This window comes from Vipera berus (genome assembly GCF_964194415.1).
Source record: "Vipera berus genome assembly, chromosome: 3".
NCBI lineage: Eukaryota > Metazoa > Chordata > Lepidosauria > Squamata > Viperidae > Vipera > Vipera berus.
Genome location: NC_138204.1, coordinates 72,633,853 through 72,657,646, shown reverse-complemented (window position 1 = coordinate 72,657,646; position 23,794 = coordinate 72,633,853). Strand labels below are relative to the sequence as shown.

At 40.8% G+C, this 23,794-nt stretch overlaps 1 protein-coding gene across 1 annotated transcript in view; it reads left to right on the top strand.

Moving 5' to 3' along the window:
- Positions 1-23,794, top strand: part of NEGR1 (neuronal growth regulator 1) — a gene marked incomplete at its 3' end in the record, with an annotated part of 559,704 nt that overhangs the window by 390,941 nt on the left and 144,969 nt on the right. Inside the window, exon 4 of the mRNA XM_081325757.1 lies at positions 13,124-13,255. Coding sequence (XP_081181883.1) covers positions 13,124-13,255 — 132 coding nt within the window. The remainder of the gene's footprint in view (positions 1-13,123; positions 13,256-23,794) is intronic.

The window sequence follows — 23,794 nt, the reverse complement described above, 5'->3', positions numbered from 1 at the left end:
ATGATTCTCAATTGGCTAAATCAGGGGTCTTCAAACTTGGCCCTTTTATGACTTGTGGACTTCAACTCCCAGAATTCCTCAGGCAGGCTGGCTGAGGAATTCTGGGAGTTGAAATCCACAAGTCATAAAAGGGCCAAGTTTGAAGACCCTTGTGCTAAATGATAGAAATGGGTCATACATCTTTTAATTTCTATATCATTGAAGCTGAAATTGAAGTCTCAAATCCAAATGAAACCTGAGAATTAAATAAGTATTAATTATTAATATTTTAAAAGAAAAATGTTAAAGAGTTATTCTCCACCTACTCTCAGCATATCCCTATTATGTTGGGTCTTTTGATTGATGGGTAGGATAACAGAGCATTAAACATTATGGTCACTTGATCAGCAGTGCTCCTGGGGAAAAGTTCTTAATGGGCTCTATATGAGGCCACTAAAGTTTACAATGGCTCCTAATTGTCATGAGCCTAAGTTGCAAATTTACCACTACTTTTAAAGAATTTGTGATATTTCCAAAATTGTTATTTCTTCCATTGGTGACAGATTAACAAAACCCTTTCACGAAAAATAAAGAGGCTATATGTAGAGGCAGTAATTGCATTCTGATTTTTCTTTCACCAGTGCCTGGGTTTGTGCTGCTTATGTTCTCATGTTGAATAGAATGTTTGTGACTGAAGTTCCCTTTTATTTGGCATGTGCTTTCAGATGTTTCTTGCCTCAAAGCTTAGACTGAAACTGTATACACTGGAGAAATTTATTTTTTCTATTTTTTTTAATTTACTGCTCAACAGATGTTTAGTATATATGTTGTTAATGAAATGCAGTTGATAATCCTCTATGTTTAAACCAAATCATATGTTTTATGTGGCATTTTTGCTTTTTGTTGCCAGGTACCATTGTTTTACATTTCTAGAGATCTATCGTATCTCATCCCTCACTCTTATCCCCCTTGCAACCTATAAAATCAGAATATACTGTGTCAAATTTCCCAGCCCAAGGTTATTCAATAAAGGTCTTGACTAAAGAACAAATTAAATATTTCCAAACTCTGTGGTGTTAATTGAAGATACTAGACCATGCATTTATTCCAGGCAAATGATAAACTCAGTCCATGAGATCTATCCATTTATGCCTATCCATTAGTGGATGTTTACTTGCATGTGTAATGGTGAAGAGCCTTGACTTCATACTTAAGCCATGTTTCTACTTTTCTGTAAATGCTGTGTTTTTAAAGATCTTCTGATATTTGTTCTGATAAGAACTAACATGAAATCTATTAAGCAGGATACAGAGTTCTCATAATTAGGGTTTTTCCAGTGTTTGTTTTTTTTTTTTTTGTAAAAAAAAAAAAAGGTACCGGAATTCATATACGTCATACAACCAGCCTTGCCTACCCTACAAGGTTCCATAAAAAAAAAAGGTGCTGGAACTCCATTCTGGGCGTTCTATGACAAAAAAGCCCTGGTTTTTCCACTAGATCATGGGTGTTAAACTCACCGCATCACCTGACATGTTGCGATGTATCGCAACTTTTTTTGCATTGCTGTACCTGGAGTGGGTAAGGGACGTGGTGGCTCAGCGGGTTAGGACACTGAGCCTGTTGATCAGAAGGTCGGCAGTTTATAGGATCGAATCCCGAGTGCCGCGTAACAGAGTGAGCGCCTGTTACTCGTCCCAGTTTCTGCCAACCTAGCAGTTCGAAAGCACGTAAAAATGCAAGTAGAAAAATAGGGACCACTACGGTGGGAAGGTAACAGCGTTCCGTGCGCCTTTGGCGTCTAGTCATGCCGGCCACATGACCACGGAGACGTCCTCGGACAAGCGCTGGCTCTTCGGCTTTGAAACGGAGATGAGCACCGGCCCCTAGAGTCGGAAACGACTAGCACGCATGTGTGGGGGAACCTTTTACCTAGAGTGGGCATGGCCTCCCTATGATGAAACCGGCCCATGGGGCAGCAATTTGACACCCCTGCACTAGAGGTTTATAACATTTTTTGTTGCATCAGCTCTGGTCATTGTTGATGTGATATGAAGCCACAATACTTGACTTAGCAATTGTTGGATGTTTCTAGAAGACACTCTTCAGTCACTAATAGTGAAATAACCTTAATCTTGGTCATCCACTGAGATGCAGAGAATAAGACTTTTGTCCTATATGCTTCTATTGCAGTTTGAAACATTGCTAACATAGGTTATATCCACTAGAGTTATATATAGTCCCTGAAACTCCCATTCTCTGGAAGGTTGTTTAGTTTTCTAGTTTACCTTGATGTCTATTTCATTTGCCGTAAGTGCGAATTAAACTGATCCAAATAAATTTGTTGTCTTTTTATTAAGCTCGTCGGTTACTTTGGTTGTGGTTGTTTTTTTATACTATTTGTTTTTAAATTAGATTTGTGTTTAACTGAGCTTTTAACATAGTTGGATGACATTTTGTGGCCAGGGTAGGATTTCAAATGAAAAGCCATTTATATGTAAAACTACTTCCATCTGGGAGTTAGACTTCATGTACGTTATATGGCTGAACCAAGGATACATGATCATGATGATAAATACATGTAAAATGTATTTCTAAAAAGCAATATAGCGCTTATTTGATAAACAACTTCTTTCTTTTTGGATCTGCAATGTATTTATTAACCTTTATTAAAATGTAACATAATGAAAAGTTAACACAGAAACAGATTTATCCATTAGAAAAATGTTTATAGGATTGAAATACAAAGTTAGAGTCTTACATTTCCTGACTTCCTCTGCACTCATCACTGTTTTAGCTGGGCTTTTGTAGGGTAGATTAAACCTATCCACCAATGTATAATATCAGACCCTGCCAACTATTTACATCAAAGTTTAAAACTCACAAAGTCCCATCATTCCCATTCACTTTTTGAAAGAAAAAAAACAAGTTACAAAATCTTGAAAAGTGAATAAATTAATAATAATAATAATAATAATAATAATAATAATAATAATAATAATAATAATAATAATAATAATAATAATAATAATAAAAATAGGACAAGGAAGGAGTATTAGGTATGCTTGCCTCCTTGAGTTATTTATAAAAAATAAAATCTGGATAAAAAAAATCAAAAACAAATGTGCTTTAGACCCTCCTTTTCAATTAGTATTTTAGGGTGAGGCTTTTGATTCTTTTGAGCATCCTTCTAACATTTAGAAGGAAACTAACCTTATTTAACTAACATTTGACACAAAAGAGATTGTCTCCCACTTGCCAGATTATGGAAAAAATAATTCACTATATTTACATAACTCTGTAATATCTTGCAAATGACTATTCCCATTCTCAGACCCAGAGTCAGAGAATTCTATTATAGATAACCAACAAAACTCAAGCATTTCAATAATTATTTATTTATGAAGTATATCTCAACTACAAAAATCCAGATGAACAGTAGATTGCAGCCAAGATTTAACTCCTTGCTGCTCTCTATAGACAAAAGGCTAGAGTAGATTTGGGCTGTGTTAGATAAGCTTACATACTGACAGATCTCAGTTATCAATTTGGAAGAATTATACAGAGGTAATGAAGAGCACTCACACAGCTTAATATGTTTCTCAGATCATTCAGGCAGCAATGACATCTGCACCAAGCAAATAATAATAATAATAATAATAATAATAATAATAATAATAATAATAATAATAATAATAATAATAATAATAATAATAATAATAATAATAATAATAATAATAATAATAATTTAATTTAATTTCTATACCGCCTTTCTCCCGAAGGACTCAGGGCGGTGTACAGGGCAATAAATACAATAAAATAAATAAAAATACAGTGTACAAAAGTTAAGATATAATTAAATATTATATATATAATATTATATATAATAAAAAAATAAAGCCCAATTACAGTAAAATTAATTAAAATTAATATTAAAAACCGCAAACTCCTCAGACCAGGCCGGCTTGTTCAAATAAATAAGTTTTTAGGTCACAGCAGAAGGAGCGAAGGTCAGGAGCCATCCAGAGCTCAACTGGTAAACAGTTCCAAAGGTCTGGCATGCTCACAGAGAACGCCCTCCCCCTGGGGGTCGCCAGTCGACACTCTCTACAAGACACATAAATTTTCTATGAAGTTACTGTTTGTGGTTTTTTGTTTGTTTGTTTTTTAAAAAAGCTGCATTGGCAAGTTGTGCTACTTGTGCGGTACTGGTGTACTAGTTGTACTCTGAAGCCTGTCACTTCTGTTAAGATTAGAGTGGCAACAATATTAACCTTCTCAAGTCTTCAAAGCCATCAGTACTACAATCCTGGAATTTTCTCAAAATATGAAAGATGGAGAAATCCTACAATGTGAATGAAAAGATACAGAAATAGGAATTATTAAATATTAGATCTGACTGGGAATAGCTTGTTTATGTGTATGTCAAATATTATCCATTTTCACTTTACTACTTTTATGAATGCTGTTTTTAAGATTTTATTTGAGATAGTTCCTGAATATCATTTCAGTTTATTTCCAAAATCAGAAATCAAGTTTGCTATGAATACAAAGCAAAACTCAGATTTTAGAAAAAAACGTAGAGAAAGCATAGCATGGCCTATGTTAAGCAGCACATTCTGAGTGTCTGGAAAAGACAGAAAGTTAGTTAATGAATTAATATTTTTTAACCATCAGAATGAAAAGAAGTGCTTTGAGAACTATGTGTGTTGATTTGCATGTGTGGGGTGTAAATTTTATGCTCTGATTCAGGTGACAAAATAACTTGGTCAAGTGGAGATATTCAGCTATAAATATCAACTATAAGAGCTGATATCCAACAAAACCAGAAGATTGCCAGCTGGAAAAGGGTGATTTGGTGGTTTTATTTATTTTCAGGGTACCTGCTTTCTAGGTACTTTATGGACAGTGTTCATAAAGTAAAAATACATATACTATGTTTTGTTAGTGATAACATAATAGTCTTCTAATCTTTATTGACATAACTTTTACCAATTTCCAGATTGAAATGGTATTGGGTTATTTTCTGCCATAGTACTTTTCTTTGTATTGCCTGAAATTTGCTACTGACGTATTTGTTAGGGTGAAAATTCCTAAATACAGGTTGACTAATAATTTGAAATGATTTTACTTTCCAGTTGAAAAAAATATGCCTGTTTCCATTACATTAAAATCTAATGAATATTTAGTTCTAGTCCAAGAGGTTCCATCTTTGGTTATAGGAGGAGAGGTGTTACTTCCCATTGATAGGGCGCACAACCTAGGCGTCCTCCTAGATACACGACTCAGTTCTGAATATCATATAGGAGTTGTGGCCAGGGGGGCTTTTGCCCAGGTTCGCCTGGTGCACCAGTTGTGCCCCTATCTGGACCGAGATGCTCTACGTACGGTCACTCATGCGCTCGTTACCTCCCGTATAGATTACTGCAATGCTCTCTACATGGGGCTGCCCTTGAAGACCACCCGGAGGCTCCAGCTGGTGCAGAATGCGGCTGTGCAGGTCGTGATGGGAGTATCCTGATACTCCCATATTACACCCCTTCTACGTGAGCTGCATTGGTTACCGGTTGCCCTCCGGGTGAGATTTAAGGTGCTGGTTCTTACGTATAAAGCCCTACATGGCTTAGGCCCAGGATATTTGCAGGACCATCTGCTAGCAGGAACGACTTCCCATCACCCGGTGCGCTCACACAGGGAGGGCTTCCTCAGGGTGCCATCGGTTAGACAATGTCAGCTGGCGACCCCCAGGGGGAGGGCCTTCTCTGTGGGAGCGCCTGCCCTGTGAAATCAGCTTCCCCTTGAGCTCCGGATGGCCCCGGATCTCCGGTCCTTTCGTTGCAACCTCAAAACATTTCTTTTCCATCAGGCTGACCTGGACTGATGATAGGGGTTTTTAAAAAGAAAATGTTTTTTAATATTTTATCACTGGGGCTTGTTAGTTTAATATTTTTTAACATTTGTATTATTGTGTTTTATTGTTGTTAGCTGCCCTGAGTCCTTCGGGAGATAGGGCGGCATATAAGTCCAAATAAATAAATAAATAAATAAATAAATAAATAAATAAATAAATAAATAAATAAATAAATAAGAACCTGAAGATACAGGTTGTCCGAAATGTGTTCTTCAGAGCACAGTTTAATTCAGCGGAGAGCTAATCATTATAAATAAGTAGGATTTTTGCAAATCAATTGTTGATGGGCCAACTTTCCAAAAAGGGCAAATATATATGAATAAGAGGAATCAAAGATATTTAAAGTAAAATGTGGCACATTGATTAGCTAGAGGGTGAAATTTTCCTATCAGCTTCAAGGATCCCAAAATTTTACTTGCCCATTCTTCTCAATTTTACTCTCTACTGCAGTAAAATCAGCACTATGACATTAACAACTCTTCAGTAAGAATCTGTTGCAAATCTATCCACCAAAGTATATTCAATTATTGGTACAATATAATGTGAATAAAGTATAGCTTTTCTATCAATTTGGTTGCTATTATAAGCTTCATTTCACATTGATAGCAAATAATACTTTCCTAAAAAGTCATTCAATCCATCCACAGTGAAATACAACAGCAGTCAACCACATCAAAAGAACAGCTGGCTCTTTAGTTGAAGTTTACTTTTTATAATGCATTCTTTCCATCCAAAAAAGGGGAGGGGAGAGAAAAATAAAAAAAATTCCACTGCAATCTATTTTGTACCATTAATTGTTTTCACCCTGTTTTATCCCTCCTTACATTTGTTTTTCTGAGGCGTATGTTTGTATTAAACTATCATTTATACATTATTTCACTTGGAATGATCTAAATTATCTAGGAAAACAGCCAGAAAAATGGCAAAGTTAAAAATGATACCAATGTTACTTGCCAAATTATACAAATTTATCCTACTGGATGGAATCACACAGTTGTATCAGCTGTGAGAGAACACTTTGGACTGAGCAGTTGTGTGTCTGTTTTTCTCAGCTCTATCCTACTGGAATTAATGGATATGCTGTCGAGCCATGACTTTTTTTAGGTGTTACCAAATACTACTTAAAGTGGCTTACTATTGAAAGACTGAACTTGGCATTTTTTCCTAGCTAATAACTATTTTGCTTTGTTTTATTTATTTTATATTTGTTCCTTGGAAGAATACTCTCTTGGCTTCATTTATCTATAAACTCAAATTCATATTTTTATAATGCACCTGGAAAACTTACAACTATAACAAACGTTTGCTGAAAGACAGCACATAGTAGACTTTGGACATGAAAATTAAAACAGAATTTTCTTAAAATAAAAAGTGTTCATGAAAAAAAAATGAGTGCAGCATTCTCTAAACCTTAACTGAGTGACTGTCCTAACAAGAATAATAAAACTATAAAGTGATGGAGCAAGGATGGTTTTTAAATAAGTTGTGAGAGATTGTGATGTGGAGACCTTGGGAAGCTAAGCATAACAAAGAATAATAAAGGAAACATAAAATAGTTCTTGGTTGTGATTATTTGGAAATATTCAATGGGAATGGTCTTTATTAACCTTGGGATATAGTGGGGTAATTATGTTTCCTGATATTGCATTGAGCTCTTCCATCTCTTTCAGGTCAAATTATATAGTTACTGATTAAATGACCAAATGATTGGCTAGAGAACCTAAGAACCTTGTAGAAAGTGCTTCAAAATTGAAATTTGGAATGGAAAGTTGTAGCAAAAGGGATAGAAAGGAAGAGGAACAAGGAAAAATAAGGAAAGGAAATAGGAGAAGCTAGCAAAATGTGTTTGATGAATGTGTGTATAAGCAGGACAATGAGAATAATCGCATGTAACTCAAGTTCTGCTCTTTAAAAGGTGAAGCTTCTCAGTTCTTCTGAGAAGATCACATCAGATTTAAAGTTTAATGAGACACAGCTTGATAGCTTCAAAATGGTGTAGAACACTTTGAATGTTATTGTATATTCAAGGGTAAGTCCCATTTCTCTTAGAATCTGGTATGTTCAAAAAGAAATAGTAGGCATACAGCTTTTGCCAGAAGGTGGGTTGTTCAGTTTTTATGTGGCATGTGGAATGTCTCCAGTCATTGTGGTATGCAACATATTTGAATCAGAATAATATTTATCTTTGGAAAATGATTGTTACCACAGGTACTTCTTGGAGAAGATGTCTGGGTGCAGAGGTACTTGGGGTATCAATTTTAGATAGGGCTTTATTTCAAGGATTTATTTCCAAATCAGTTATATTAAGAATTAAGTTGAACAAGATTCAACACATAATTAGAACTGTCAGAATCATATATTGTTGTTAGACAAATGCTCCCCTGTGACTCTAACTGCTTATAACATATTGGACTGTATTGATGCTATGATTTAGAGTCAAATATTTTAGATCTGCTTCTTTTTCATACTTATATGGAACTACTGTAGTTCTTTCTGGTTAGATAAATGTCCACGCATGTTCAATATGATAACACTACAGTTACCTAAGTTTGGAAAGGATCTGTGAGTACAGTAGTTTAAGTAAAACAAGTAAAGTGAGTAAAAAAAAACCTGAGGCATTTACTGTTAATATACTGTATTATTGTCTTGCTATTCTGTTTCTTGATTTTGAAAGAAGGAACATAGACTATACAGGTGAAACTCGAAAAATTAGAATATCATGCAAAAGTTCATTTATTTCAGTAATGCAACTTAAAAGGGGAAACTAATATATGAGATAGACTCATTACATGCAAAGCAAGATAGTTCAAGCCATGATTTGTCATAATTGTGATGATTATGGCTTACAGCTCATGAAAACCCCAAATCCACAATCTCAGAAAATTAGAATATTGTGAAAAGGTGCAATATTCTAGGCTCAAAGTGTCCCATTCTAATCAGCTAATTAAGCCATAACACCTGCAAAGGGTTCCTGAGCCTTTAAATGGTCTCTCAGTCTGGTTCAGTAGGAATCACAATCATGGGGAAGACTGCTGACCTGACAGTTGTGCAGAAAACCATCATTGACACCCTCCATAAGGAGGGAAAGCCTCAAAAGGTAATTGCAAAAGAAGTTGGATGTTCCCAAAGTGCTGTATCAAAGCACATTAATAGAAAGTTATGTGGAAGGGAAAAGTGTGGAAGAAAAAGGTGCACAAGCAGCAGGGATGACCGCAGCCTGGAGACGATTGTCAGGAAAAGGCCATTCAAAAGTGTTGGAGACTTTCACAAGGAGTGGACTGAGGCTGGAGTCAGTGCATCAAGAACCACCACACACAGACGGATCCTGGACATGGGCTTTAAATGTCGTATTCCTCTTGTCAAGCCGCTCCTGAACAACAAAAACATCAGAAGCATCTTACCTGGGCTAAAGAAAAACAGACCTGGTCTGTTGCTCAGTGGTCCAAAGTCCTCTTTTCTGATGAGAGCAACTTTTGCGTCTCATTTTGGAAACCAAGGACCCAGAGCCTGGAGGAAGAATGGAGAGGCACACACTGCAATATGCTTGAAGTCCAGTGTGAAATTTCCACAGTCTGTGTTGATTTGGGGAGCCATGTCATCTGCTGGTGTTGGTCCACTGTGCTTCATTAAGTCCAGGGTCAATGCAGCCATCTACCAGGAGATTTTGGAGCACTTCATGCTTCCTTATGCAGACGAGCTTTATGGGGATGCTGACTTCATTTTCCAGCAGGACCTGGCACCTGCCTACACTGCCAGAAGCACCAAAACCTGGTTCAATGACCGTGAGATTACTGTGCTTGATTGGCCAGCAAACTCGCCTGACCTGAACCCCATAGAGAATCTATGGGGCATTGCCAAGAGAAAGATGAGAGACATGAGACCGAACAATGCAGAAGAGCTGAAGGCTGCTATTGAAGCATCCTGGTCTTCCATAACACCTCAGCAGTGCCACAGGCTGATAGCTTCCATGCCACGCCGCATTGAGGCAGTAATTGCTGCAAAAGGGGCCCAAACCAAGTACTGAGTACATATGCATGCTTATACTTTTCAGAAGTCCGATATTGTTCTATGTACACTCCTTGTTTTATTGATTGCATGTAATATTCTAATTTTCTGAGATTGTGGATTTGGGGTTTTCATGTGCTGTACGCCATAATCATCACAATTATGACAAATCATGGCTTAAACTATCGTGCTTTGCATGTAATGAGTCTATCTCATATATTAGTTTCCCCTTTTAAGTTGCATTACTGAAATTTAATTTAATAATTTAATAATTTAATTTGTATACCGCCCTTCTCCCGAAGGACTCAGGGCGGTGAACAGGGCAATACACAATAAAAATAGAATACAAAAATTAAAAAGCCATTAAACATTATGCCCATAAAATTAATACATATTAAAATTAAAACTATTTATAAAAACCCAACCCCATCCCGTCAGACCAGGCCAGCTTGTTCGAAAAAGAAAGTTTTGAGATTGCACCGGAAGGAGCGAAGGTCGGGGGCCATCCGGAGCTCAACCGGTAAGCGGTTCCAAAGGTCTGGCACGCCCACAGAGAACGCTCTCCCCCTGGGGGTCACCAATCGGCATTCTTTGATCGGCGGCACCCTGAGGAGGCCCTCTCTGTGGGAGCGCACTGGACGGAGGGAAGTTGATGCCGGCCGCAGGTGTTGCCATAGGTAATCCGGACCCATGCCATGAAGGGCTTTGTAAGTCATCACTAACACCTTGAACCTCACCCGGAGAGCAACCGGTAGCCAATGCAGCTCGCGGAGCAAAGGTGTATCATGGGAGTATCGGGAAACTCCCAAGACAACTCGCGCAGCTGCATTCTGCACCAGTTGGAGTCTCCGGGTGGACCTCAAGGGCAGCCCCATGTAGAGAGCATTACAGTAGTCTAGACGAGAGGTCATGAGCGCATGAGTGACTGTGCGCAAGGCATCCCGGTCTAGATAGGGCCGCAACTGGCGCACCAGGCGAACCTGGGCAAAGGCCCCCCTAGTCACAGCTCCAATATGCTCTTCCAAAGAGAGCTATGAATCTAGAAGGACCCCCAAGTTGCGGGCCCTATCTACGGGGGGTAATAGCTCACCCCCCATGGCCAATGATGGAATAATCTGAATTTCCCGGGATGCCGGCACGAACAGCCACTCAGTCTTGTCAGGGTTGAGTCGAAGCCTGTTCCTCCCCATCCAGACCCGGACCGCCTCCAGGCAACGGGACATCACGTCGAGGGCATCACTGGGGTGGTTTGGGGTCAAAATAAAAAGCTGGGTATCATCAGCATATTGGTGATACCCAACTCCAAAACCACGAATGATCTCACCCAGCGGCTTCATATAGATGTTGAACAGGAGAGGCGAGAGAACCGATCCCTGAGGAACTCCACAAATGAGAGGTCTCAAGGTCGATCTCTGCCCCCCTGCCAACACCGACTGCGAACGTCCCAGAAGGTAAGAGGAGAACCACTGGAGAACTGTGCCTCCCACTCCTAACCCTCTGAGACGTCGCAGCAGGATACCATGGTTGATGGTATCAAAAGCCGCTGAGAGGTCTAAAAGGACTAGGACAGAGGAGCAACCTCTGTCCCGAGCCCGCCAGAGATCATTCACCAGCGCAACCAATGCCGTCTCCATGCTGTACCCGGGCCTGAAACCCGATTGGTACGGGTCTAGGTAGTCAGCTTCATCCAAGAACAAAGGGAGCTGCTGCGCCACCACGCTCTCAACAACCTTCGCCAAAAAGCGAAGGTTGGAGACCGGACGATAGTTGTTTAAAATTGCTGGGTCCAAGGCAGGCTTCTTGAGGAGGGGTCTCACCACTGCCTCCTTCAAGGCGGCGGGAAAACTACCCTGACTCAAAGAGGCAGTAATCACTGCCTGGAGCCAGCCTCGTGTCCCATCCTGGGCTGCATAAGTCAGCCAGGAGGGGCACGGGTCCAACAAACACGTGGTGGAGCTCAGCTTTCCCATGATCTTGTCCACTTCTTCAGGAGTCACAGGATCGAACTCTTCCCAGATTAAATCGACAAGGCCGCCCATATCCCCTTCGTCAGACTCTGCCCAGTCGGAGTCCAAACCAGTCCGGATCTGAGTGATTTTTTGAACTTTTGCAAGATATTCTAATTTTTCAAGTTTCACCTGTAGGCTTCAGCTATAACATAATAGATATTGAAACTGTAACTGAACAGTGTGATTAAAAATCTTAGATCAGAATGAAATAATTTTCCATTGCAAATATTTGGTGTATGCATCAAATTATTATTTTTTTGTTCCAAGTGCAACTTCATATTCTATAAAAATCAATATAAAGTGAGGTATATTCATCTTACCAACTAGAAGGCTGTTAAACTCAACTGCCAAATGGGCATAGAATTATTTGCAATATGCTGAAGTTAGGTAAGGCTAACCTGTTTCATGGGCTAGTCACTGTTATAACACTGCTGCTAAAATGAGATTATTGTGGGCCACTTGGTATAAACCAGGGGTCAGCAACCTGAAACAGTGAAAGAGCCACTCGGAACCGGTTCCCTCACAAAAGGAAAAACTGGGAGCCGCAAAAAATGTGTGCACATGTGCGTACATGCGCACATGCGCAGAACAGGATTTGACTGAAGAGTGGAGCCAAGGCAAGATATGCACCTACCCTGCATATTTGAATTGATTGGTTGAACTTTTTTAGTCCCACTTTTTTTTTTGGACTGCACATGGCAGAGGACTGGGAGCCGCAGGAGATGGCTGAAAGAGCCGCATGTGGCTCCAGAGCCGCGGGTTGCAGACCTGTGGTATAAACCAATTAGGAATCACAACCAAATTAATTTATTCTGCTTTATTGTAAAGCTATGTTGACAGAATCTTGCAAGTCCGAAAATACAGTTCTTCCCCCTGCCTCCTTTACAGTCCAAAACTAGGAGGGTCTCTTCTGAGTTTCTCCCTCCCCCGCCCCACTACCCAGTTTTCAGCTTTACTGTTTCTTATCTGACCATTCCCTTGGCACTGCCTCTTTGCCCAAATTCCCAAAGTCTTTTCCACATACCATTACAGTTGTACAATGTGAGATTGTTTTCTGAGCACAAGAAAAGAAGTAAAATGTACTCATTTTTTCATTTTAGAAATAGTTCTGTCAGCAGAACTTTTGTGTAGTGCGGTTTATGTCTGAACAAGATTCATTCAGCTCCAGTTCCTTTTCCCTCAGATTTCCTATGTTCAACATCTTGTTCTTCTTTCATTTCAGCCAAACCCTTTGAAAATGGACAATACTTGGACATCTATGGAATTACAAGAGACCAAGCTGGGGAGTATGAATGTAGTGCTGAAAATGATGTCTCAGTTCCAGATGTGAAAAAAGTAAAAGTCACAGTAAACTGTAAGTCATGATTTATTTTTTTTAAATGGGTCACTGTGATTTTAGAAGCAAAAATCAGTTGTCAATAAATGATTAAATGTGATGTAAATTCTGCATAAAGATTACATGAGAAGAAGAACATAGCAACAGGCTGTGCCCACAACTTGTATGTCTTCTGGAGAATGTCATTGACCTTTTGTACCAGTGGAAACTCTTGGCAGTTCTTACAATAACTTACCTTTCATGAGCACGCATTATTTCCAGCCACACATCTCAAAAAGACTTATTTTGTACGCCTTTCTCATCCATCCAGAGAATTCTTCAACATACTTATTGGCTGGGCTGCCTATTGATTCATTCCACTCTTTCTTTCTGAATTGGAAACTACAGGAACACACCCATAATGTTCACTAATTTCAGTCCTTGATAAGAAGATAACAGAACTGCATAGATTTTAGCAAAACATGGCCATTGCATGACAGAAAGCCTAAAATGAACGAAAACTGTGAGAACTTCTCAGACTCCATTGAAAAGGTCTTCCCAAAAAGATATCTTTGGGGGACAGAAATATTATATTTCCCTAATAACAAATTCAAACTTTCTGGAGATTTATTTAATTTATAAAAAAAGAAAATGATAATAAATAAAACTCTTCTGTACTTTATTTAGACTGACTTGTATTTTCCTCATTTCATGCTTTTATAAAAATCTGAAGTCTATTTATGATAGTTTCAGTAGTAAAATTGTTTGGAGTTGCTGCATATTAAGATTAGGATTGAGTGGGGGGAAAAACTCAGCTTAATTTTAAATGATAAGAGTTGTGACAGTGAACTTTTGAGGAGATGAGAAAAATTTCTTAGTGGCCATTCCTTTTCATACACATAATAGCTTTCAGATTATAATTGTGTTTATATACACATGCATATACAAATAGGTCTCCATTATACTTAATATTAACATACCACTCATTTATTATTTCAGGAAAAATGCAGTAGAAAAATTGTAGGTCTTATCATGGGCCATTGTTTCTCAATTTTGGCAGCTGCCAGAAGTGTGGACTTCAGCTCCCAGAATTCCTCAGCCAGCAAACACTGCCCTAAGAGAAATGAAGTAATACATCCCTGTATTGCCAAAAGAAATACTGGTACTTAAGAAGACACTTTGTGCCTTGAATCAGAAGGAGACTGGTAGCGTCTTTTCAGTCTAATACTTAAATAAGACTAAAGCCCCAAATGTTAACTACATATCATTGTTAGATTAATGGAGTAGATGGCCCATGGATTTAGATTGATGAGGGATGAGGTGGGAAGATGAAGTAGTTATGCCAATGCAGGTTACATCTAAGACACATTGCAAATACCATATGGATTTACAATTAAAAACCGATTGTGTTTGTGGAGAACCTCTGAAATCTTCTGATGTATGTCATTTCTTCAGTCTTTGCTCAATCATGTTGGTAGAACTTTTTGTTCCAGAACAGCTGCTTTGACATATTTTAGGAACTCTGGGAGTTGAAGTCCACACATCTTAAGGTGACCAAGGTTGAGAAACACAACTCAAAATATTCTCTAATCCTAATTGCAAAACTTAGAACAGGTTTTTGTTTTAGCAGAAAATGGGAAAGCTGCAGCATTGGTCCTAAAATAAGGAAGCTTGATTAAAAAAAAAAAAAAGAACCCCCGCAACCCCTACAACTTTGGAAAATTCTGAAAATCTTGACTCTATACGTATGTCTGAAAAAGTGTCTGTTTTGCATCATATAATTCATCTATTGACATTGTAAATCTAGAAGTCGAGGTAGGCATCTTCTTGTCATTTGTTTGCCTGTTAGGCAAGCTACTCAATTTACTTGGCTGTGACACTACCTCCAAGGCATGATCCAATATTAACATTTTTGCCAGAGAGAATTTTTTTTCTTTAGCAGAAGTATGATTTTTTTTAAAAAATGAAATACTTGAGGTATTTATGTGTTCTCCCCACCAAAATAAAATAAAGCCTCATCAGTAGGACTTTTTTTACTTTAAAAGCTGGTATTTCAGGGTAATGCATTGTTCACCTTCACATGCTTTTTAAAAATATATATATAGATTTTTTTTTTCCTCTCAGTGGGAAACATTCAGGTATGTAATCCCCCTCTCTGTAAATTCCCAGCACCTAAATAATCTAGAATGTGCTGCAAAGGATTCCTGGGTGTAGACATTTGAAGTTAGTAAAAATAAAAACGATGAACTCTGGGATATAAGAGAAAATTCTTCTTTATTGCTGAGCTTTCGTCAACAAGCTGTTGACATCATCAGAGCAAGGGCTGAATGATGAGTCAGTACATACACTTGTATGGCAGTTATAACATTCAAATTGTGGAATGTGGGTGTGGCCTGTTCGTGACAAGCTCACTCATTTATAATCACAGTGGTTCTGGCTTTGCTGGAAAAGGCCGGTCTCTGGTTGATTTTTAAATTTGTTCAACAGTGTTGCAAGGATAATACACCACATTCAAACCATGATTCACAGAACACCACAACCTGGGCAACCATCCCATATATCAACGGGGTCTCTGAAGCAACTGCTAGAATCCTGGCACCATATAATGTCAACATTGCGCACAGACCCAACTAAACTTTACATTCTAAAGTAATGTGCTTCAAAGAACCATTATCCAAGGACAATTTATCATCTATTATCTACAAAATCAACTGCAACAAATGCTCTTGCAATTATATCAGGGAAACATCCAAAAGACTAAAAACCAGGATACATGAACATATTCTAGCAGTTAAAAGACAAGAACAATGCTCCCAACTCTGAGCCCATATAGCTGAACATGGCCATACCTATGATTTCAAAGGAGCTATAGTCATCTCTCAAGACACCACTAAAGGTGGCTGTCTATTGAAAGAGGCTTGGTTGTCTGATAATAATTCAATTAATAGACATATCAAATTATTACCACCATACCAAATTTTGAGAAGGCATTTACAACAACACAAAACATCCAAACGCTTAAATACAATCAACAGACACAAACACACCACTCCACCCACCTGTCAAACACCATATCAACACAAGAGATGAAATTATTATAACACAATCCATTCCAATTGAACTAAACAATAGACAAAATTCTAACACAACAATGATAACTTGCATAACCAACACACCATCTGACATAAAGACAACACCACCTCTGACCACAACACCCAAGACACAAATCCTGCAACTTCACTAAATAACCACACACAACAAAACAAACACACACAACACCCAAACAACAGAATATTGAGACCATGATTAAAACCGAAATCTGTCCCACGATGCACAATAAAACAAAAAATAACAAGCCAGATCAAACATCCCACAAAATCATTCACAACTGACAACCACAACACTTATTTTCATTCAAACACACCAAACAACCATGCAAAACAAGACAGACACAACAACCACACACTAAAAGAGTCTTAAGATCCGACAAGTCAAACCAAACAACAGAGCCGATTTTACAGCAACCAGGCAAAGAAACACGAAGTAGAGCGAATCTGCAGAATCAAGCCTGCGATGACTGCACGCGAGGGAATGAGACGACCTCCTTGACTCTACTTCAAATGAAGAGCCTGTTAGCCAGCGCATGACTACACGTGGCACAACAAGACTTACATGCCTAACAGCTGATATGCGGCAAGCAGCTGCTAGGCGTGACTTTTAAAAATCAACCAGAGACCAGCCTTTTCCTGCAAAGCCGGAACCACTGTGATTATAAACAAGTGAGCTTGTCATGAACAGGCCACACCCACATTCCACAATTTGAACGTTATAACTGCCATACAAGTGTATGTACTGACTCCCTTATCATTCAGCCCTTGCTCTGATGATGTCAACAACTTGTTGATGAAAGCTCAGCAATAAAGAAGAATATATATATATATATATATATATATATATATATATATATATATATATATATATATATATATATATATATATATATATATATATATATATATATATATATATATATATATATATTCTTCTTTATTGCTGAGCTTTCATCAACAAGTTGTTGACATCATCAGAGCAAGGGCTGAATGATAAGGGAGTCAGTACATACACTTGTATGGCAGTTATAACGTTCAAATTGTGGAATGTGGGTGTGGATCTTCGGTCATTCGGGTTTCCTCCCGCATAGAACTAAAGGTGTAGGTGCAACGTTTCGACGGAATCCCATCCGTCATCATCAGGCTGGTGGCTTTAGCTTCCTTCTTCTGGGAGAAGCATGTGGCTGTTTGTTCCTCTTTTTTAAACTGCCAGAGGGGGTGTGTTCTGTGGGTGGAGGTGTGCTCTGATTGGGTGGGGGACCAAGTGTGTTCTGATTGGGTGGGAGTGTGTTTTGAATGGTGGGTGTGTTCTCCCACCCAATCAGAACACACTTGGTCCCCCACCCAATCAGAGCACACCTCCACCCACAGAACACACCCCCTCTGGCAGTTTAAAAAAGAGGAACAAACAGCCACATGCTTCTCCCAGAAGAAGGAAGCTAAAGCCACCAGCCTGATGATGACGGATGGGATTCCGTCGAAACGTTGCACCTACACCTTTAGTTCTACACGGGAGGAAACCCGAATGACCGAAGATCCACATATAAACACCCGCGAAAACCTCAGAAAACATATATATATATATATATATATATATATATATATATATATATATATATATATATATATATATATATATATATATATATATATATATATATATATATATATATATATATATATATATATATATATATACATATATATACATATATATATATACATATATATACATATATACATATATATACATATATATACATATATACATATATATATATATATACATATATATACATATATATACATATATATATATATATATATATATATATATATATATATATACGTATATATATATATATACAGTGTGTATATATATATATATATATATATATATATATATATATATATATATATATATATATATATATATATATATATATATATATATATATACAGTCATGCTCGAAATTGTATTACAAGTATTTCTCACAGAAAAGTATTGCAGGAACACATGTTTTGCTATACATAGGTTTATTCCTGTGTTATATATGTAAACAATCCTTTAATAGATATGTATATATGTTAACAGTTCAAATAATACGGCAGCAGCAAAGTGTATAAACTAAAAGCCTCCTGACAGAAAAACACGCGGGAACTTTGACAGCTGTCAAAGTTCCCCGCACAGCGCAGGCGCCACCACTGACAGCTCGCGGCTGTCAAACTCCGGACTACGAGGAAGCCTGAGCTGTCAAAGCGTCCACCGCACAGCGCAGGCGCGACCACTGACAGCTCGCGGCTGTCAAAACACCAAGCCACGCGGAAGCCGGAGCTGTCAACAGAAGACGACGCGGATTGGTCCCTGCCTGACACGGCGCCAAATTAAACACCGCTGATTGGTCCTCGCTACCAGCTGCCGGCTATAAAAGCCGGACAAGTTATTCTATGTTTGCCTTGCTCTTAATAAACCTGTTGTTAACTAGCCTGTCGTCCCGAGTGGTCCTTGGCTACTTCACTGGCGACGAAGGTGGGATCGCTCCGGAGCTGAAGTCACGGCCGAGGAAGGGAGTTCCCGGCAAGAGCTGTCACGGAAGTTTTAACTTCCATCGGAGCAACCCAGGACCGGACGACATGGCAAACTTCGGCCGTGTGAGGGAGTTTGATACCCGCCATCCCGAGAGATGGCAATCACACCTCGGCCAAGTCGAGGGATTCCTCCTCGTCAGTAAAATCACTGACGACCGAGCAAAGGCCGCCGCTCTGCTGTACATCAGCGGGCCCCCGGTGTACGATGCAGCCGTCGGGTTGTTCAGCCCGGTGCCCATCACTGAAGTCTCCTACGCGGACCTGGTGGACCAGCTGAACAAGTACTACATGCCGGCTCGTTCAGAACTATACTGGCGAGTACAATTCGCACAAAAGAAACAACGGCCGGACGAGCCCGCCAACGAGTTCATCGCCGGGGTCAGACACGCTGCACGGAACTGCTGTTTCCCCGACCTGGAAGACCGCATCAGAGACCAGGTGGTGATCGGTCTGAGGGACGAGAGGCTTCAGAAGAAACTGACGTCCAAACCCGACATGAACCTGGCTGAGCTGACCAGGGAGATCATGGCGTACGAGCACAGCCACAAGAAGAAGCCGACGATCACGACCCCTGAGACCCCCGCGACCGTCTACCAGGAGAGCGCAACCTTCAGCGACAGCGGAGAGTCGGTTGATTTCACCGATGGAGAAGCCCTACAGCGCATAATGGAGCACCGGCAGCCGAGGAGGGGCAACACATCGGACAGCCGGAGGTCCAGGAACCCCCCACCGCCACCACCTCGTTACGAGCAACGAGCCGCCTGTGCCAGCTGCGGGGGCAACCATGCCCGAGGAAGCTGCCGCTTTAGGAACGCGAAATGCCACAATTGCGGGAAGACTGGCCACATCAAGCCGGTGTGCCGCAGCAAGGGCCGGGACAACATCAATGAGGTGGAGGCAAACCCCCCAGGTAGGCCGGCTGCCCAGGCCAGCAGGGAAACCCCACCAGGGCCCCTGGTAGAGACAATTGACAGGGTAAACAGCATAAGCTCCAAGGTTAAGATTTGGGTCAGAATTCAGGGGGTGCCCTGCCAGATGGAAGTAGATTCAGGGTCAGCAGTCTCCTTAATTTCGCTGACAACCTATCAGGAGATCTGTCAGCAAGGCCGAGGACAAATTCCCCTGAAACAAACTCAGGTACACCTAGCTGACTTCCAGAAAACCTCCATTCCGTTGGAAGGGAAAGCCAAGGTCGTAGTGCAGTACAAGGGGTTCAAGGGTCCCCTGGAGGTTTTAGTTACACCAGGGAACCGTACCAACCTGATAGGACTAAACTGGTTCAGTCCACTAGGCATCGCCTTAACGGGGGTTAACACCATTCAAACACCCAGCCTAGAAGCCGTTTGCGATAAGTACGCCGACGTTTTCGATGGCACTTTAGGAAAATATACGGGTCCCCCCATCTCCTTGCAGCTAAACCCTGCAATCCAACCAATTAAAATAAGAGCCAGGAGGGTACCCTTTGCCCTTAAAGAAAAAATTGAAAACGAACTGGATCGCCTCGTAGGACTAGGGGTGCTGGAGCCAACAGAAGGGGGAACCTGGGAGACCCCTATTGTCACCCCAATCAAACCTAATGGTGAAGTGAGAGTGTGCGCTGATTATAAGGCGACAGTCAACCTAGCCCTCAGCCCCCATGCCTACCCGGTGCCAGCGGTAAGGGACGTATTTGCTTCCATCCGCTCTGGTGCCCTTTTTGCCAAGCTTGATCTCACACAGGCGTATTTGCAACTGCCTGTCACTGAGGACACTGCGGAGGCCCAGACAATTGTCACCCACCGCGGTGCCTTTAAAGTAAAGAGGCTCCAATTTGGCATATCGGCGGCCCCGGGTATATTTCAGGGTATCATGGAGAAGACCCTGAAAGGAATACCCGGGGTCTGCCCCTATTTCGACGATGTTCTCATCGCCGGAGAAAACGAAGCGAACTTAGCTGACAGGCTGTCAGCTGTGCTGAGCCGGCTCAGAGAAGCCGGCCTCAAACTTAAGCGGGAAAAGTGCTCTATTGGAGTCACATCCACTGAATTCCTAGGGTACAAAATAGATAGCCAGGGCATTCACCCCACCTCAGAAAAACTTCAGGCTATTCAGACCGCACCCAGCCCTAGGAATAAACAAGAGCTCCAATCCTTTTTAGGACTGTTAAACTTTTACCACGCCTTCATCCCCCATAAAGCCACTATTGCGGAGCCTCTGCATAGACTCCTAGACAAGGGTACAACTTGGTCCTGGACCAAAGAACATGAGAATAGCTTCCAATCGTTAAAAAAGATTATCTGTCACAGTTCAACTATCACCCTTTTCAGAGAGGACACCCCAATATGCATCGCTTGCGATGCCTCTCCCTATGGAATCGGGGCTGTCTTAAGTCACATATTCAAGGACGGTACACAAAGACCCATAGCCTTCTATTCACGCACTCTGACCAAAGCTGAAAGAAACTATGCACAAATTGACAGGGAAGCCCTAGCAATAGTAGCAGGGGTCAAAAAATTTCATGATTACCTGTATGGAAGACCATTTACTATATTTACGGATCACAAACCCCTCCTAGGCATATTCACTTGGAACAAAACTACTCCACAAATTCTCTCTCCGAGAATTTTAAGATGGTCAACATTCTTAGCAGCCTATTCCTATCAACTAATACATAAACCAGGTAAAGAATTGGGACATGCTGACTGCCTCAGCAGACTGCCCATACAAACCAGGGACGCAGACCCAGCCCCAGCCAGCCAGATTTTAGCAATCTCCCAACTGCCAGAATGCCCCCTGACTGCAAACGTCATAGCTAATAATTCTGCCAAAGATAAAATACTTGCCAGAATCCTCAAATGGGCCACAACAGGATGGCCAGCTCAAAATCCACAACCTCAATTCCAACCTTATTATAACAGGAAAAATGAGATCTCAACACATAGAGGATGCCTGCTGTGGGGAAATAGGGTCATCATACCAGAGAAAAACATAGACCAAACATTACAAATTTTACACGAAGGACACCCTGGAATTGTAAAAATGAAGGCGATGGCTAGAAGTTATGTGTGGTGGCCAGGCATAGATAAACAAATAGAAAAGTATGTGGGTGGGTGTTATACCTGTCAAGAGACCAGGAATGAACCACCCCAGGCACCAATCCATAAATGGGAGACTACAAGGAACCCTTGGTCACGTATACATATAGATTTTGCTGGACCCATCCAAGGCCAAAGTTTCTTAATTGTAGTAGACAGCCACTCTAAATGGCTGGAAGTCACACCCCTTAGAAAAACAACGTCCCAAGCCACTATTCAAGCTTTACGAAAAATATTCGCTACACACGGCCTACCTGACACCATGGTTTCTGACAACGGACCTCAATTCACCTCTCGTGAATTTCAGATCTTCGCTATGAAGAATTGTATTAGGCTGGTCACGTCGGTGCCGTTCCACCCATCGTCGAACGGAATGGCTGAAATTATGGTACGATCCACAAAAGAAGCGTTAAAAAAATTCGTTAAAGGGAACTGGCAGAGGCGCCTCAGCCAGTTCCTCTTAGCACAACACACAACACCATGCTCTACGACCGGCAAATCACCGGCGGAATTAAGATGGGGGAGAAGGCTAATAACACGTCTGGACAGACTGCACCCCGACACATATCCAGAAGAAAAACAGCACCCTCACCCCGCCCGCACACTCAACCCAGGTCAATTGATTTGGGCACGATCATACACTGATAAAAACAAGTGGGTCCAAGGGACAGTAATAAAACAAACAGGGCCCATCTCATACCTTATAGCTACGCAAGCACAGGGCAACATACGCCGCCATATTGATCTGCTCAGACCCAGACAACCACCACACAATTCTGAGCAACCAACCAATGCCAGCATACAACCCCCACCGGAAATGCTGCCTATCCCAAACCAGGAAGAAGAACACCAAAACGAAGATCCAGGACCAGACCACCCTCCACCCCTTCGCCGCTCAACCAGGAATCGTAGACCACCCACCTACCTAAAAGACTATCAGTGGGCAGGTTCAAACATCCAAGAGGAAGGAAACGCACCAGGGGAGGGGTAAGGGGTGTGTTATATATGTAAACAATCCTTTAATAGATATGTATATATGTTAACAGTTCAAATAATACGGCAGCAGCAAAGTGTATAAACTAAAAGCCTCCTGACAGAAAAACACGCGGGAACTTTGACAGCTGTCAAAGTTCCCCGCACAGCGCAGGCGCCACCACTGACAGCTCGCGGCTGTCAAACTCCGGACTACGAGGAAGCCTGAGCTGTCAAAGCGTCCACCGCACAGCGCAGGCGCGACCACTGACAGCTCGCGGCTGTCAAAACACCAAGCCACGCGGAAGCCGGAGCTGTCAACAGAAGACGACGCGGATTGGTCCCTGCCTGACACGGCGCCAAATTAAACACCGCTGATTGGTCCTCGCTACCAGCTGCCGGCTATAAAAGCCGGACAAGTTATTCTATGTTTGCCTTGCTCTTAATAAACCTGTTGTTAACTAGCCTGTCGTCCCGAGTGGTCCTTGGCTACTTCAATTCCCTTTGTGTGTATTGGAACACAACAAAAAAAGGGAGGAAAAAAAGCAAATTGGACATACTGTCAAACAAAACTCCAAAAATGGGCCGGACAAAATTATTGGCACCCTTAACTTAATATTTGGTTGCATACCCTTTGGAAAAAATAACTGAAATCAGTCACTTCCTATAACCATCAATAAGCTTCTTACACCTCTCACCTGGAATTTTGGACCACTCTTCCTTTGCAAACTGCTCCAGGTCTCTCTTATTGGAAGGGCGCCTTTTCCCAACAGCAATTTTAAGATCTCTCCACAGGTGTTCAATGGGATTCAGATCTGGACTCATTGCTGGCC